Below are 16895 nucleotides of genomic sequence, written 5' to 3'. Positions count from 1 at the left end.
GCAGGCCCAGCTGGGCTCACCTCCATCAGCATAGGTCTCGGTGCCATAGCCATCCTGTAGGCCATTGTTCCAGGTGCCCTCGTACTTGGCGCCGCTGCTGCTGCTCTGCCGGGTTCCATAGCGTCCCTTGAAGCCGTGTGTCCACTCACCCTTGTACAGCCAGCGTCCCTTGGTCTCTATGCCCAGCCCATGCCGTTTGCCCTGACTCCAGTATCCCTCGAAGGTGTTTCCACTGGGCCAGGTGTAGACTCCCGCTACTTCAAAGCCAAAATTCCAGGAGCCGGAGTACTCACCCTGGCCCTTGGGGCCCGTGCATAGCCCGTGTCCATGGGCCTTGCCCCCCTCCCAGCCTCCGCAGTACGCCCCGCCATCATCAAAGTCAAAGCGGCCCCCGCTCATCTCATCATAGCCCCTGACCACCTCTCCGTCCTCCAGCTTGGGGGGAGAGGGCGACGGGGGCACAGGCGACACCCCTGGAACGCTCAGGGCTGGGCCCCCAACTCTCCACCGTGCCCCAGGACAGGGCAGCAAGACGCCCTCAGAGGCAGGAGCCCACGAGCCAAGTCAGCACCAGAGGGGCCGGTCAGTGCCATGCCGGGGAGGCCCCCACTCAGTCGGCCGGGCGCGCTGCCGGCTGGGAGGGCAGCTGAGGGAGGGAAAGAGTCAGTCTCCACAGGGCGTCCCAAGTCTGGCTTCCCTGGAGTCAAAGGAAAAACGGTGTGATCTCTTTAAGAAGCACAGTGAAAGGGGCGGGGTGCAGGGGTCCAAAGAGTGGAAAGTCCACCTCGGTGACAGCCCCCAGCCCGAGGCTGAATTCCTGCGGGGTGGCCCCCTTCTCCACCCCAGGGGCTGTGCGTGGCTGTCGATCTCCCGCCGCTGCCCCGCCCCCGCTCCAGTCCTGCCCTCCTCCTGAGATGGAAAGGTCAGTGTTGCCCTAACAAGGCCACTGGATCTCCGAGCTGCTCCCAAAATAACCCCCTGGCCAGCCCAGCCTCCTTCAGAGCGGGAGGGGTGTTTCAAATTGGGCCGGTGCTTCAGGCCCAGGGAGTGGCTGGAGGGATAAGCAAGGGAAGCTGGGAACTAAGTGTAGGCAGCTGGGGCGATGTGGTGGTGTTTCCTCCCCTGGTAGGAGCTCCCTTCCACCCTGAGGGTCCCCTGGGTCTGCGTGCAGGAAGTGGGCAGAGGATCAGGATGGGAGGGGATTGGAAGATTAGTGAACACCCAGTCCGGGAACACTAAAAATCCTCAGAGCACAGAGGTTGGCAAATCTCGGCCCCTACCACTCACACGCCCTAATAGACCTGAGGCTATTCCCACTGCCAGCCCCATGAGGGAATCTGGTGCCCTAAAGAGAAAGGAACGGGACAGGGTTTCACATATGCTTTTGAAAGCAGAAGAGGGAACTCGGGAGAGAGTTTCTGGTAGCAGAGTCTGGACTATAGAGTCCAGCCCCAAATTCCCTGCCTGGCTGTCCACCCCAACCCTGGGAAAACCCTGGGAAGAGCCCTTGCAGAAGGCACCAGTTGCTCCCTTTCTTTGTCCTCTGACAGGCGAAGAGCCAGTCCTCTATCTTGGAGACAGAGAGTTGCTGGTTGTATTGGAGGTCATCTCAGAAATGCTCAAGGATCATGATTTTTAAAAAAGAAACTTCCTTTGCAAGCTTTCTTTTGCTTTGGTGTCCTAACAGCTTGTGAGGCCAGACTTCATAAAGCTCTTGGGGCAGGGTCAAGAGCAAAGGGCCTGGGTGGATTCCCAGTGCTCAGGTTCCCACCAAACTCCAGGGAAAGGGAACAAATAAATCTCCATGACATGAAGCTGTGTCTGCGGCTAATGATCGGAAATCCCAACCAAGCCCAGGGTTAACAGGAGCGTGGAGTAATTTTGGGAAAGGTAGGAGCCACCTAGAGCAGGAAGCTGTGTGTGATGGGGGGTGGGGAGATGGCAATCACTCAAAACGCAAGCACAGGACTTGAGAACACACTACTCTCTGTGTTCAAACTTGTCTGACATACTCCAAATCCCATGATGACTTAGGCCACTTAAAGTCACTGCAAAAGATTTGTTCTTGTTTCAGAAATGGATAGAACAATGTTCTCTGCCCTCATTCCAGCAGATGCTCAGTTCTTGGTTCCCTCCTTCGTTGTTCACAGCTCCCTGTGGTGGCTCCCTACACCAAGGGTGGGTACACGTAAGCACCACCTGTAGAACCTAAAAACATAGAGAGATTCCAGACCCCCACCCCACCCTCAACCTACTGAATTAGATTGTCCTGGGAGAGGGCTTAGGCAGTTACATTCTTTTTAAAAGCTCCTTGGACCAATCTGACTCTCATTCCTCTTGAAAACACAGATCCACTGTGTTTTCAAATTCAGTAACTATTACACATTCATGACTCCACATACTTACCATAGGCTGTGTAGTGTAGATAGTTGGGGAGTTAGATGTGTGTTCAAATCTGGGTCCTGCCCCTCACGAGCTATGTAGCTTTGGACCAACTGTTAATTTTCCTAAGCCACAAATTCTTATCTGTAAAAGTACCTATCCCAAAGGATTATATAGTATGAAGGAGAGTATTATCTACCTTATTATTGAGGATTAGGTGAGTTAATGCTATAAAAAGGCTTAAAACACACTCAACACCTAATAAATGTTAGCTATTAATATGACCCTCACATAAGTTGCTTTTCAAGCTATCATGCTCAATAAAATAGCTACAAAGAGGCAAGAATCACCGCCTAAATACTAAGTAGGTTGACAACGAAGCATTCCTTACCTTACTCTTCTCGATAGGTGTTTATTCCACATTTCCCTGTGGTTTTTCATTTTTTAAACTGATAAACTATGTGATTGGTAAAGGGACACTTTGATCTCTTTAGAGTTTAAATTCTTTGCCAAGTTTGGTACTGGCCTTCCTGACCCGTGTTGAGATTTTTGACCAGCCATCACCTTTCTGCTCCTCCCTTTAAACCAGCCCCTTTCTGGAAAAGGGAGACCCCTTGTGGCCATATATGTGCACTACAGCAGATTTTCCTTAGGAAAACCAAATTCTTCCCACCGAATGGAATTTACTAAACTCGGAATGAATTTTAAACTGTTTTTAGAGATAGCTATCTCATCTTCTTCTTTCCAAGTCTTTTCTTGCTCCGTACTTCTGTTCTTTGGCCAAAGGGGGAAGTCATTTGCTTCCTTTGTTTCCTTCTCAACTTCTCAAGCATAGCTGTTCCTAGGGAGTCTGGACGGGAGGGAATTGAAAATCCAGAGCTCTTAAGACTGCACCCAGATCCACGTCTCCTCTCAGCACTGAAGACTCGGCTGGACTCTCACCTCCTGCTGGGTTAGGTGCCTTCCCACAAGCTGGCTCCTCCCCCAAACTCTTTTGAGTTGTTCAAAGCAAGTTAACAGCATTCCCCCCCAGAATGCATGAACACCTACTTTTAAATGACCGGCACTATGGCTCAGCCTGGCACATAGTGGGTGCTCCTCATCTCCTCTGCAAGGTTTGTCAACTGACAAGTCCCTTCCTGACGTGCTCTCTCACTTGACTTCTAGGACCCCTCTCTTGGTGCCACTCTGCTCAGTCTTCTGCCGGTTCCTCCTCATTCCCTGGACATCTGTACTTTGGGAATGTCGCAGAGCTAGGTCCTCTGGCCAATCCTATCTCTACATTCACTTCCCAGGCGCTCTCCAGTCTCATAGCTTTAAGTAACATCTGTACCCTCTCCTGATCTTCAGCCACCAACTCATCCTACATGTCCTGGCAAATACCTCAGATTTCACAAGATTAAAACTCAACTCCCAATTTCCCTTCCTGTATCTGCTCCTCCAGCCAGCTCCCAGCTTAAAATCTTTGTAGTCATCCTTAATTCAAATCCTTCTCTTACACCTAATACAGAATCCATCAGCAGATTCCTCAGCTCTACCTCCAAAATAATTCCACAATGTTTTATCTCCTGCACTGCCAAGTGTCCAAGCCACCAAAAACCATTGCCTGCTTTACTCCAACAGCCTCCCAACTGCTCTCCTTGCTTCCCTGCTCCCTAGTCCACACACAGCAGCCAGTGCTTTGCAAAAGCCAAATCTGATGCCTCTCCTCTCGTCCAACCCCCTCAATGGCTCTTCACCTCACCCAGGAGTCAAAGCCTTTAAAACAGTCTACAACGCCGATGGACAGTGACTGTAATGGGAGATGTGGTGGGGACTTGATAATGGGGGGAAATCTAGTAACCACAATGTTGCTCATGTAATTGTATATTAATGATACCAAAAAAAAAAAAGTCTACAAGGCCCTCGATGACCAGCCCCTGCCGCATTTCTGTGACCTTGCCTGCTGCAAGCTGTTTGATATCCTTGCTGTTCCTTCTGCCTGGAATGTCTGTCCCCCAAATAACCGCATGGCTCACGCCCTTCCTTTCTCCAGGTCTCTGCTCAGATGTCACCTTGTTACAGCTTCTCTGACCACAGCAAATAAATTAGCAACTCCTCCCCCTGCCCCAGCCCTTACTATCTCTTGATCCTTTGTCCATAGCACCTTCTCCAAGGGCAAGGCTGTTGTTCTGCTCACTGCTCTATTCCCAACACCTAGTAGTGAGCTTGGCATGTTAGGGACTCAATGATATTTTCAATAAACGACTGAATGAATGTTCAGTGAGTAGTTACCAAATAAAGGCACGTCAGGATGTTATTTTTCAAAGCCTCAGGAGTAAAAAGCCCTCAGTCCATTATCTGAATCCATTCTACAAGATGGACTGGAGAAAGATTGGTTCAGGAAGTTACACACACAAAAGGTCAAATGTTCCAATGAGGGACATTCTTAAAAGTTGGCCCAACTGGGTCCGAGCAGTTATTTTTAGCTTCAAGATTCATGTTTTGAGGAAGATTTTGCTCCAACTAGTAACTACAGCCTTTAGATGTTACTAAACTGGTAACTAGGGGAGGTCGCTCACTACTTAAACTGAGGGCTTCTCCAGTAAATACCACTCCTCTCAAATGCACATCATCTATTGTAAAGCACAGACCCCAACACTATAGTGAATCAACCTCTCAGCGGGATGTTTTAGCAAGGAATAAAACTTATTTTGTAATCAAACCAAACCTTTTGTTAACATGATGTTAAAATGGCTGGACAAGTTTTCACTAATTTGATGGGTATGCTTAGGATGGTCTGAATTAAGCCACCAATTACATGGCATATGTAATTTACTTTGGAGCTACCTGACAATACAGATTCATCCTCCATCTGATACTGTTTTTTTTTTTTTTTAACTTTGGAGGGAATTTTGAGATGGTCAACCAAAAACACAGGATACCAGATTTATCAAATTGTCTGGAGACTGGAGTAGGGCAGTACAAAGAGGTAATATCCACCTAGAATATATGAAACTGGGCTATGAGATCTACATCACAACTGACTGAAGTCTGTCAGATACATTCAAATGCCAGGGCTGGAGAAATGCATGCTGGTTTCAAGTATCACCCCCCCCACCCCCACCCCAAACTGAAGCAGCCCACTCCCAGTCCTTACTTGAAAGACTTCATGTAAGTAATCTTGGGGTAAAGAGCACCAGCAAGGGGTTATTTAGTAATGGGTAATGATTCTTTCACACAATACAGGTCAGGCCAGCTAGTTTATTCACATGGAATCTAAACCTTAGATCTCTGGCTTAGTAACAACATTAAGAAGCCTTGAAAGACATAATAAATCTTGGATTAATAAGATGGTTTGTATCAGTCGTTATAACTTCTAATAATTCCAAGCTGGCAACTACAGCATCACAGATGTTCAGCCCAGTTACAAAACCACATTTCCTTTTCCTTGGCCACCATATCTTAGACAGATCTGAAAAATGCACTGTTTTGCAAAGGCTATTACTGTATAGTCACTGCTACCAGTCAAGTAATTTTGGTTTCTTCATCCCCCAAGAACATTTCTAAATGAGAGGGATTTGTCTTTGTTCCACTTGCCTTGGTGGGTATGTAAGAACTCAGAGAAGTTAGTTTAAAGAATGGAGATTAACTGAGATGCCAAGAAAAGTTTTTATTGCAAGCACAGTGAGCAGAAGGTATCTTCTCACACAAAGTGGCTGCAAGGTCTGCCATTAACTACATCTGACAACCTTCATTGGTTTAAAGCATATCAATCAGCTTCTTGCTATCAGGTGTACATCATTTCTGCCATGTGGGACATTTTCTTGGGAATATACAAGTAATATTCCATGTAGCCTGACAGGTCCTCAATGGTCACATCATCCACAAAGACTCGAGCTTGCTCAGAACAGGAGCGGGGGGAGCCAGACAGAGTTCTGGTGTGGAGCGACTGAGAGTAGTCCTCAAGCGCGGCTCTTCGTTCTGGGGCCAAGGGAGGGACATTCTGCAGGCCTGAAAAGGAATACACTTCCATATCATGCCATCTCTTACACTGGCACTCTTTGCCTATGCATGCACACGGCTTGCCCTGGTTTAGCTTGGAAACAGACTGGAAGTCAGAGAGATCACTGGCCTTGAGACTTGCTTGGGAGACTTGGGTAGCATCAGAGCAGTCTTCCTTCTTACTCTCTGATGGGAGCTTTGGAACCGAAGTTCTCAAAGGCTCAACAACTGGCCCTGTTTGACTAGTACGGAGAGAAGTAGAGCATTCTCCTGCACTGAACTCTCTGGGGGCTGGAATTCCCAGCCCACTGCCGCCGTCAGGGGTGTCGGTCTGGCTTCCATGCCGGAGGCGGCCGCAGGGAGCAGACACTGTGCCACAGTGCGTGAACTTCGGAGGATGAAGGACAGGAGACTTAGAACGTCGACGGCGCTGTGTTCTCACTGCTCCTCGTGAAGACTTCCTTGTAGACCTAAGGAGGGAAAAGCACAAGCTGTTGGGATACACAAGTCTCCTGAACAGATTCATTAATGATAGATGGACATTTACCTCCTCTGAAGTTCATGAGTCTAAGGTCCTAAATTTCCCAAAGATATGTGCCTACCTCCATTTTCAAGCTCCCTAAATCTCTGTACCTCAAAACCTTCAACATCTCCTATTAGCAAGCTAAAGAAACAGGAGAGGTAAAGCGTGGTTTTGAATTGCATTTCTTGGGCCAAACATCTGGTGCAGAATACCTGCCCTGTTCCACCCCTGGACCTGGGAACCTTTGACCAATAGGTCTGGGAAGCATCCTGCACAGAAAACTTAAACTGATGCTGTAAAGCCCAAAGGGGGTACTCTACATCCTGAAGGAAGCAGCTTCAGTACCACTGCGAGACTAATGCTACAAACGCCACACCACCATACCAAACAGCGCAGCAGATTCAGGATTCAGTTCTATCACTGACAAAGCTGACAGATTTACACTCCTACAAGTTTTCAAATATGGGAAATTATCAGACACACTATGGAGCATTCTATAAAACATTAAAAAAAACAGAGTAAAGAAAAAAAGACACAAAACTGCTATACAAATCTGAAAACAGAAACAAACAGAACTTTAAGAAATAAAAAAACTTTGTATTTGAAATTAAACTAAATGGATGGGCTAAACAGCAGAATATATATAACTAAATAAAAACTGGATCAGAGGTAAATCAAATTATCTGTAACAGGGGCCAGCAAATTCGTCTGTGGCTAAGTCTTGCCCCCTACCTGCTCTTGTACAGCCATGGCCCCTGCTCCCATGGGTGAGCACTGTGAGCCGCAGAGCCCAGGCCGGGGTGTTCCCCTTCGCCCATTCTCCTCTCCACTTCCCATGCCTGCCTTTTGGGTCAGCACATGTATCGCACCACTGCTTAGGGCCCACACTAGCTACAATCCACATGTTGGGGCTCTGCTGTTGGCAAATGCTAGGTGCAGAAGGTAGATTTTCAGTTCAAGAGTCTGCTCTCTGGAGGACAGAAGGGCATGCTGGCATCTGGGTGGCACTGGAGCAGAGACTTGAACTGACCCCGGTGCTGACCCTGCCTACCAAGGCTGGTCATTTCATTCGGAGACTGTGTCAGCAACTGAGCACGAGGTATGTCCACCAGCCAGGATGGTGCACATCAGGCAAATGGGGCAGGGCAGGAATTTCCTTGCTTACCTAAGTGCCTACATAATATTCTTGGATCTAGCCTCTTGGACTCCAAAGCCTAAAATATTTACTATCTGGTACTTTACAAAAAAAGTCTGCCAACCACTGTGCCCCTGAAAGGCAGTAGAGAGACTAAAGAGATTTGGAAAAATGTAAAGGAGTTAAAGATACTATAACAGAATTAAAAAGAAGTCTAGAGTCCCTGAAGGAAAGAATATAGAGAATGGAGAACAACTGATTTTTGAAGAGATCATGACTGAGAAACTTTCTGAATTAATCAGAGCTACAGATTTGGGAAACACACTGAAACAGGACAAATAAAAAAATCCACATCTAGATATCCACAAGGAACATCTTGCCAGAGACTAGACACATTATTTCCAAAACAATACTTAGACTGAAAGTAGGTTTTTTAACATTAACAATGAAGCCAGAAGACACTGCATAGTATTTCCAAGTGCTAAAAGAAATATCAAGCTCGAACTGTTAATTTCAGGTGTATCAGATCAAGTTTACCTTTCAAGAATGAGGATGAAATAAAGATATTTTCAGATAAGTCAAAGTTTATTTCCCAAAAGAACATGATGTTATACAAACATTCAAATTTATTTTATGTGGAGTTCTATAAAGAAGAGGCCCTATCTACTATTAACAGACCTTTACCATAGAAACTTCTCTAAGTACTTTAGTAGGAAGAAAGTGATCCTATGGAAGGTCAGAGATACAAGAATGGTGAGCAAAGAAATTTAAACAATACATCAGGTTAAATAAAACCTAATTTGTGAGATTAAAAAAAAAAAAGGAACAGAACTAAAACATTGGGCAAACTACACCATGGGAGCCAGAAGGTCAGAATAAACAAGTTCTAAGGAGGGCTAAAATATTAACTTTTGTCTTTGTTAGGCATGTTTGGTAGAATTTCGTGGCTAACTACTAAAAGAATAGAAACATAGTATACAATTCCCAAACCAGTAGAAGGAAAAATGGTTAAGGGGAAAAAACAAGAACAAACCCATTTCAAATAATTAATTAAAAAGGGTGAGGAGGAGAGGGAAGAAGGGAAGAGAGGGGGGAAAAAAAGGACAAATAGTATGAAATAAAATGGCAGAAACAGGTCCAAGTAAGTTAGTAACGATAATAAATATAGATGTAGTGACTTAGCAGTTAAAAAAAGGTAAGACTGAATAAAGCCAAACAAAATAAGGCATACATATTTATGAAACACACCTAAAATTTTAAAACAGAATGGTCTGAAACAAAAATAGAAAAGATATACTAGGCAACCACTAAAAGATGACTAGATTAGCTTCATTAATTCTAGGAAAAATACGCTTTAAGACAAAAGCTATTAGGAGGGATTACGATGTCACTGTATAATAAGTCTTAATTCACCAAGCAGAAAACATTCTAAACTGGTATGAACCTAATAAAATAGCTTCAAACACTTTAGCAATACAGAACTTGAACAGAAAACAGACAAATTCACTCGCATGGGGGGATTTCAATTTACATCTCCCAATTACTGATATGTCAAGTTGACAAAAAAATTATTTGAAAAAAGATTCAAATAATACACTTAAACGCATGATTTAATGAACATAAACAGAACCCAAGAATGATTAGAGAAGACCCATTCTTTTCAAACACATATGGAACAGTTACAAAAATTGACCCTGAGCCAGGCCATACAGCAAGTCTCAGCAAATTCATGATTGAGAAAAATGGGTCTTTTCTAATATTTGAGTCTTGGGTTCTAGATGTAACATACTCTTTACTGGATAGTCAGGAAAGAAAATCCAGCAATATTTTAAAGTACTGAGATAAAAAACATAAAATTTTTACTGCATAAAAATCACGCAGTAAGGAGCTCTCACCCATGCCAGCTTTCTTTAGATGCACACGTGGCTTTAGGTTTGGTATCCTCTGCTGCTGTTCTGACGGATGCTCTGACACTTGTGCCTTCTCCGACAGACAGAGACGCTATGGACCTGAAGGAAAGAACAAAGTTTACTGCTATAGAAAACTATGCAAGGGGAACTTTAAGGCTCTCACCAACTCAAATACAACTTGTATTAATATCTTTCTTTTCAGTTTGGTTTTTCTCAAAAAACTGCTTAGCTTTTAGTGTAAATTTTCCTCTAAAACCAAATTTGGAGAATCCCTAAAAGCCCAGAGTTGCAAAATCATTAGGCAAAGAATGCTTAAGTATAACCAGCAGCAGGATATAAATAGAACTTTAGGCTGTGTATCTGGGGCAGATCAGACCTCCCATCTACAGAGAATGCTAATCATGCTGACCGCTTATTTTATGTGGGCAAATCAGAGCTGTGGGAGCTAAGTTTAGGAGCAAAAACTTTGGGAGACCAACTCTAACTTGAAAGTGAATATATTTTCAAATATCACAACTTTTAGAAAAATATTCTAATTTTTATAACTAATAAACTTGAACTATTACTCAGTTAAACCTCTGTAACTTAAAATTAATTACACAATATGGGTTCCCATTAAAGAAGATGAAAAAATTTAAAAGAAAGGGAAAAAAAGAATCATCTATAATCTTGCAACCCAGAGATTACCAACATTAACATTTTAGTACAAATCCTTCCAGACCTTTCTGATACACATATACATACACTCTGGTCTATACATGCCATGGTATTAATAAAAGTCCTTAGAAAGAGATGTTAATCTACTAAAGTACAAATGTTTACTGAAATAAAATTTGAAATAAAAAGCAACTAGGAATAACCTAGATGTCCAAAATTAGACAATACTGTACATCAATACAACGGAACAGGACTTTATTAAAAATTAAGGGTACAAAGAACTTTTAATGACATGGGAGAATGTTTGTAATATTAAGAGAAAACAGCATGGATAAACAGGTGCACATACATTCGATCTCAGCAATGTAAAAAAAAAAGTGTATGGTGTTATATTCAGATGGTCTAGACATTAACACTGCTTACAGTAAATTGTGATTTTTATTCCTTTTTGTTATGAATTTTTCTATAATAAGCATACATTATTCTATAGCCATATAAAAAGGATTATGTTGTCTTAAAATAAATACAGAAATTTGTCCTGATAAGACAAATACCATTAAGAGTCAAAACCTGTTGAACAGGATCATGCTAAATTCTGGCAAGGCTTGGTTAGCTTATGAGTCAGTACCTCAGATGTCCTATTTGTAAATCAGCAACAGTGAAAACAACTACAAATGTATAATATACTGCTTAAGTCTCACTCTGCTTAGTCATAGTAGTGACTCACCCCTTCTACTCTTATTTGGTTTTCTCAAATGTTCTCTAGTGCTTCTTCTCCTTCTACAATTTTACGAAAGGCAGACCCCATGCTATAAATATGCAGCATTTGGCCATATGTTGTACAGATATTTTGAAAGGGTTTTTTTTCCCCTAATGTTCCAAGCAATTTTTAGGTGTGCCCAAAAAGCTTAATTTTATGTTCCAACCTCTTAAAACACAAGGAAGGAAATCCAGATATCAAGAGTAACTTTTCTGGATATTAAACACTAAGGGGGGGGGGGGCGTGTGCGTGTATGTGCGTCTGTGTGTGTGTGTACGTTTAATATTTAGAGTGTGTGTGTGTGTGTGTGTACGTTTGTTAATATTTTCCTGATTCAAAAAAAGAATTTTTTCCCATATCAGAAATCACAAAGGAATTATATACAATATATTGTGACCACAATCTAGAATTGTCTCTTGCTTTGTTTCCATTTCCCTGAATGGTTTGTAAAGTACTGATCAATTTTAATGGCAAGATGATATTAGAAAAACCATTGGGAAGAGAAAGACACTTATTTAAAGTATCAGGGAAGCATTATGTGAGTACCTGTAACAGCCATTCTACAAATCAATTAGTATAAATCTTCTCACTTGGTAGGCAAAAAATAGTACTAGCAATAAGCAGACAGCTATAATGAACACGTTTCATTTTTACTATGTGTCAGATTCTGCATGCAAATTTTTATGGTGTCTTCAAGGTACCCTATATAAAGGAGTGCTTAAAAGCACAGGTTCTGGAGACACACTGTCTAGTTTCAAAGCCGGGCTCCACCACTTCTTACCAATGGACCTTTAGCAAGTGACTTGTCTGTAGCTCATGTGTAAACTGTAGTAACAGTAGCATCTACTCTCTGAGTTGGTAGTAAAGAGAAAATGTGTATGGAGGACTTAAGACAGTGTCTAGGGCATAATGAGTGAGTAATAATTTTTAGTGATTATTACTACTTGTTGTGAGGTATTCTACTCTGAGCTTCCAGTGTTTGTTTTCCATTTATGAAAAGTACTCCTATATCCTTTAAAAATTTGAGATTTCCTATGTTCTAGGGAAAAGAATGGTGATAAGCAGAGTCCTGCAGAGAATATTTTGCAAAGAGCGAAATATTAACATTCAGACAGCAGCTGGTCTGCAGGTGCTCTAATTAGTTTGGCCAAAGGGTCCAAGATTATTGATCTCAGTGACAGAACCCTAATGAATAGGTTTCCATAGTGACAGGCTCAGCCATCAGAGCCCATGAAATCGACCATGTCTGCAGAGATTTCCACTGAGCAAATTCAATTCTAGTGAAACACACTGATTCCCTAGAGATGTATGAGGAAATCCTTGATGGGACATTGCTTGATAACATTTGGTTAATAAGAGAAGGGGGGACTTTCCTCAAAGTTAAAAAAAACCAGAACACCCAACCCTGGAGTACAAAGGAGCTGCTGCTTTTCCAAAATTTAACAGAAGAGTTTCTTTTTTAAGTAAAACAGTGCTATGCAGAATTTGGTAATATGTCACCCAATTAATACTTACATCTCCTATGAAAAATGAGAAATTTTAGAAGAGAAAGAGCTCTTCTTCAGAGGAAAAGGCTATTTAAATCTAGTAAACAATTTCCCCAAAATATATTGCATATTTAATTACCCTGATGCATCCACTCTTAATTTCTTGAAAGCAGTTTGTAGACTCTCCTCTTCTCCATCCTTGGCTTCAGATTTCATTGTGAAAGTTTTTACACTACTATGGATGTACCCGTTAATACTAAAAATAAAATAAAAATAAAATGAGCAAAATGAAAATAATGGGTTCAAAAGTATACCTTTTGTCAAAATCTATATTCCTGATACCATTACTGCTTGTTGACGGGGTTGGGGGGTAAATTTCTATTTCTAAACGGAAGTTTCAGTGTAGATAATCATGAGACTATAGGTTTTATTTCTTAAGAGGAATAAATGAAATGAATACAGAAAACATTTATTATGACAGAATTTAAACTGTTCATATACTTGATGCCAATATCCCTTTAGTTTTGGAAACTAGATCACGGATAATCTGTGTTTAAGTATATATTTTTAACAGAGAGGGGAAAATCTCCCCAGTTGTAGAGGTCTAGAAACCTACAGACAAAACGACCTTGCATCAGAAATAAAAGGCAAAGCCTACAGCACTCTTGATTCTTTAAAATGATGCTGAGTATTCGTCTAGCCCAACCCAAACAATTCCAGTTAGGTACAACTTCCTGACACATGACAGCATTTCTCTAAAGCAATCTTGACCCAGATAACAATATTCACATCCATATCAATACTAATTCATACCCACAGATCAAGATGTCACTAATGTTAAAACAGAATTACATTTTCCATGATTAATGATCATTTCACACTCTACCTATAAAGCTGATACTTTCATTTTTTTAAATAGCTTTCAATACTTTATTACACCAGGTAAAAAATAAATGAACTATACTTGCAACTCAAAGATGAAAATAAATTTAGCCAAAAGAAAGAGGCAAAAGTAAAAACATACATAGTGTTCTGTAGATGAGTCTTTAAATGATATCCACTTCATCAAACCACTTGATTAACCAAAGTTCTCCATTTCTTCCCCCTTGATTTTTATATTTAAACAAAGGAAAGGGGAAGAGACCAACCAAAGGAATAAGAGACAACAAAGAAGTCTGTTAACAAATTCTGTGAATCCAGTTTCCCAATTTTTTCACATGGAAATAAATTAGTTAATACCAAATCCTGGGCAAAAAAAATAAACAAGCATCTATCATAGGGAATCAGAAAGAAAAAAGTAAAACAAAAAATAGAAGATGGGGGATTTTTGAAGCCAAGGATTCACTTCACCTCTTTATTTCGAACCTGCTACCCCTGCCCCCATCCCCCCACTGCCCATAGGCACCCTCAGGGAGGAGCAGTGCCTCTGTGGACACTCGGATCCTCTCTGATGCCGTATCTGCTCGCTCCTCAGGGGTGAGTTTGATGTTATTGTTAGCCCTCTAATATTCCAAAGGTCAGGGTGCCATAATATGTTGGATATAATGCGACCGTGTAGTACGAGTGGCAGAATAAAGCAGGAAGGAATCAAGACTGTTCATTTATTTATGTGTAGTAGAAAGTATTTTAGGCAGATCTCTCTGGGAAACACTGAAAACAGTCTCAGGATAATTCAGGTAGCTTTCACTTCAATTTCTTAAGATAGAAAAAATGTGAATACACTCCCCACATATATTTTCCTGGCTTATTTAACCAGTACATGAACTTGAGGAAATATTACTACAAACTTCACAGGTCTCTAATTTTTATAAATTTAGAGGAGTGTCATCCCCCAGGAACACAATAATGTCTATATACCTGGGGAGAGAGGTGAGCAAAGATCACATATTGTAATATTTTTGAAGCTCCATAACATCTTTAAAAAGTGTTATGGTAGGATGTAAACAAACTCTTCCTGCTGGGAGAACTAAATTAAAGTTTGACTTAGTTTTCCTCAATTACTCTATGACCAGTCAGTGAAATGCTATTTGGGCCCATAGAGTTAAATCATCTGTGCCAGTCTCCCCAACCCTATAGACCACACACAAACCCTTTTCAGGCCTCTCTGGAAATCAGTACACATCACATATAAATATACACTGTTTAATTCTATAGGCAGAAATTCATTCCTTCCACAAGTATTTATAGAATTCCCACCATTTGTTTTAGCACTAGATTGGATGCTACAGATAAAAGATGAACCTGACACATACCAGGACTGGAACCCCATTCCTGTAAGAACTGGGATGGTATTCCATCACTAATGCTGTGCTAAGAAGCTCTGCATCCAAATATGAAATTTTTAATTGTATAGCGCAAACCTAATAGCACACTGCAGGTGACCTCTAGATGTTAATACAAACTTAGTTCTTGTTGACACACAAAAGATCTGTGTATTATTGAAAAACTAAAACAGACCAAAATAAAAACCGGCTACAGACTAAAACTTGAAGAATGAAGTTTTGTCTAAACTATTTCTGGATTTCTAATATTCTGATTACTCACTTTTCCTCTCAGTTATATTAATCCAGAACAAAGGTGAGTCTTGAGCATGACCGTAAGAGCTAAATCAGAGCATGTCTGTAATAATAAAGGGATTATAATGCTCTTCTGTATTCCTAGCTTCCCATTCACTGAAATCAGGAGTTGTAAAACTAACTCCAAGAAACATGTAGCTGATAATTGGTACATTCTTTTTATTAATAGTAAATGAGTGGGAGACTGACTTTTTAAAGCTTAACAATCCCCAAAGAATCAAAGTTTTAAAGGCCTGTTAGAAGTTACTTTGCATTATTTTAAGTCAAACCACAAGGGGCAATTTAACTTTGCCCTAACCTTTCAAAAATAATAAGTAAAATTTTTCTAAGTTCCTCTACCAAAAGGGCAAATTCCTGGTTTCTCTGTGTGTCACAATCTTCTTACATTTTGCAGTTTCAAACAAGACCTCTGAACCTCAAGAGTAGGACCAAATTCCAGAATCCTGAAAGACCTGAGATGGATCAATAAAGGATCCGCGCGTAAGCGTGTCATCACACCGTTTAAGATTCAGAAACTTTCCCAGTCTACCAGGAAGCGTGGGGTGCGGGAAGGAAAACCCTGTCCAGCAATTCTCGAAGACGCAAATAAAACTAGGTTGAAACAATCGGGCCCCAAGAAAAATACCTCTCTGCACGCTTACCCCACCCCTACACTGTCGGTGCTACAGCACCGATGACGTTAATTCTTTTCATCCAGAATCTGAATTGGTCGCGTTAAACAGGATCAGGGGGAAAGGTCAGAACTTAAGGGGAATTAGGGGGGGGAGGTCAAGGAGTGGGAGCTGTCCAGGACCCTGGCTTGGTCCGTCCGGAGTCTGGAAAGCTGCCCCTTCTGGACACTCCCTGGGCTAGAATAAGAGTCTTGAATACGGCCGAGGAGCAAGGGACGCAGGAGGAGGCGGGAGCGGAGCCGAAGAGGCAGCCAAAGAGACTGGGGCTCAAAAACGAGCGGGAAAGGGCGGGAAGCGGCAAAGGGCCGCCGAGAAGGGAGAAAAGGGGAAGCTACAGCCGGGCGGGAGAGGCGCCGGGCGGGGCGGCAGCCGCGAGAGGACAGGAAGGCGGGAAGGGGAGCGAGAGCGGAGCACGGGTAGGGCCAGGCCGCAGCAACCGAGGGGACGCGGAGAGGCTAGGCGCGGCCCGGTCCAGGCAGTCAGCGCCGGGGGACGACGCGATAAGGCGGCGGGCCTGGTGTAAGCCGCCCGCGGCAAGGCCAGGCCTGGAGACCAAGACAGGGTACCGCGGCCCTTCCCTGCCACGTCGGGGCACTCACCTCCTTGCTTGCAGCTGGGGCGCTCCCGTGAACCAGTCCGGTCTGCCCAGCTCGTCGTTACCCGATCGCGGGGCCTGACTGACCCGGATCCAAACCGGCGGAGGGGCCAGCCCGCGCCTCCGGAGTCGTACTGCGCGTGCGTCACCCAGGCAAACACCCCGCCCCCTGCCATGCACCTCCCTCCCTGGTGACTCGGCAGGGCGGCGGGCGA

At 42.9% G+C, this 16895-nt stretch overlaps 2 protein-coding genes across 10 annotated transcripts in view; both read right to left on the bottom strand.

Annotated features, from left to right (window-relative positions):
* Nucleotides 1-916, bottom strand: part of JPH2 (junctophilin 2) — a 61604-nt gene extending 60688 nt beyond the window's left edge. For 3 of the 8 annotated variants that reach the window (XM_037012873.2, XM_037012874.2, XM_037012875.2), the window contains exon 1: nt 21-904. In XM_037012873.2, the coding sequence (XP_036868768.1) occupies nt 21-399 (379 nt within the window). In that variant the 5' untranslated portion in view covers nt 400-904. Of the gene's footprint in view, nt 1-20 lie in introns of all 8 variants that reach the window. The other 5 variants (XR_012131325.1, XR_012131326.1, XR_005059843.2 and 2 more) reach the window with 4 other exon arrangements.
* A 4695-nt stretch (nt 917-5611) lies between these two features.
* Nucleotides 5612-16844, bottom strand: OSER1 (oxidative stress responsive serine rich 1). Of its 2 annotated transcripts, XM_017677781.3 has the most exons (5): nt 16685-16830; nt 13863-13943; nt 12978-13094; nt 9920-10033; nt 5612-6836 (listed from the first exon to the last, which is right to left on the bottom strand). In XM_017677781.3, exons 3-5 carry the CDS (start codon nt 13052-13054, stop codon nt 6152-6154), a joined length of 876 nt encoding a protein of 291 aa, XP_017533270.1. In that variant the 5' UTR covers nt 13055-13094; nt 13863-13943; nt 16685-16830; the 3' UTR covers nt 5612-6151. The 2 variants fall into 2 exon arrangements, with proteins under 2 accessions (XP_017533270.1, XP_017533269.1); XM_017677780.3 differs by lacking the exon at nt 13863-13943 and having other exon boundaries at nt 16685-16844.
* Between the last annotated feature and the right edge of the window lie 51 nt (nt 16845-16895).

This window comes from Manis javanica, chromosome 5, assembly GCF_040802235.1.
Source record: "Manis javanica isolate MJ-LG chromosome 5, MJ_LKY, whole genome shotgun sequence".
NCBI lineage: Eukaryota > Metazoa > Chordata > Mammalia > Pholidota > Manidae > Manis > Manis javanica.
This window is presented reverse-complemented; position numbering and strand designations above follow the sequence as displayed.

What these genes read in the sequence shown, in the direction of transcription:
- OSER1 (XM_017677780.3), bottom strand. Translation starts at nt 13,054, where the DNA reads ATGAAATCTGAAGCCAAGGATGGAGAAGAGGAGAGTCTACAAACTGCT. An exon ending in TTAAGAGTGGATGCATCAGG is followed by an intron (nt 10,034 to 12,977) that starts GTAATTAAATAT and finishes TCTTTCCTTCAG; the next exon opens with GTCCATAGCGTCTCTGTCTG. An exon ending in TCTAAAGAAAGCTGGCATGG is followed by an intron (nt 6,837 to 9,919) that starts GTGAGAGCTCCT and finishes TTCCCTCCTTAG; the next exon opens with GTCTACAAGGAAGTCTTCAC.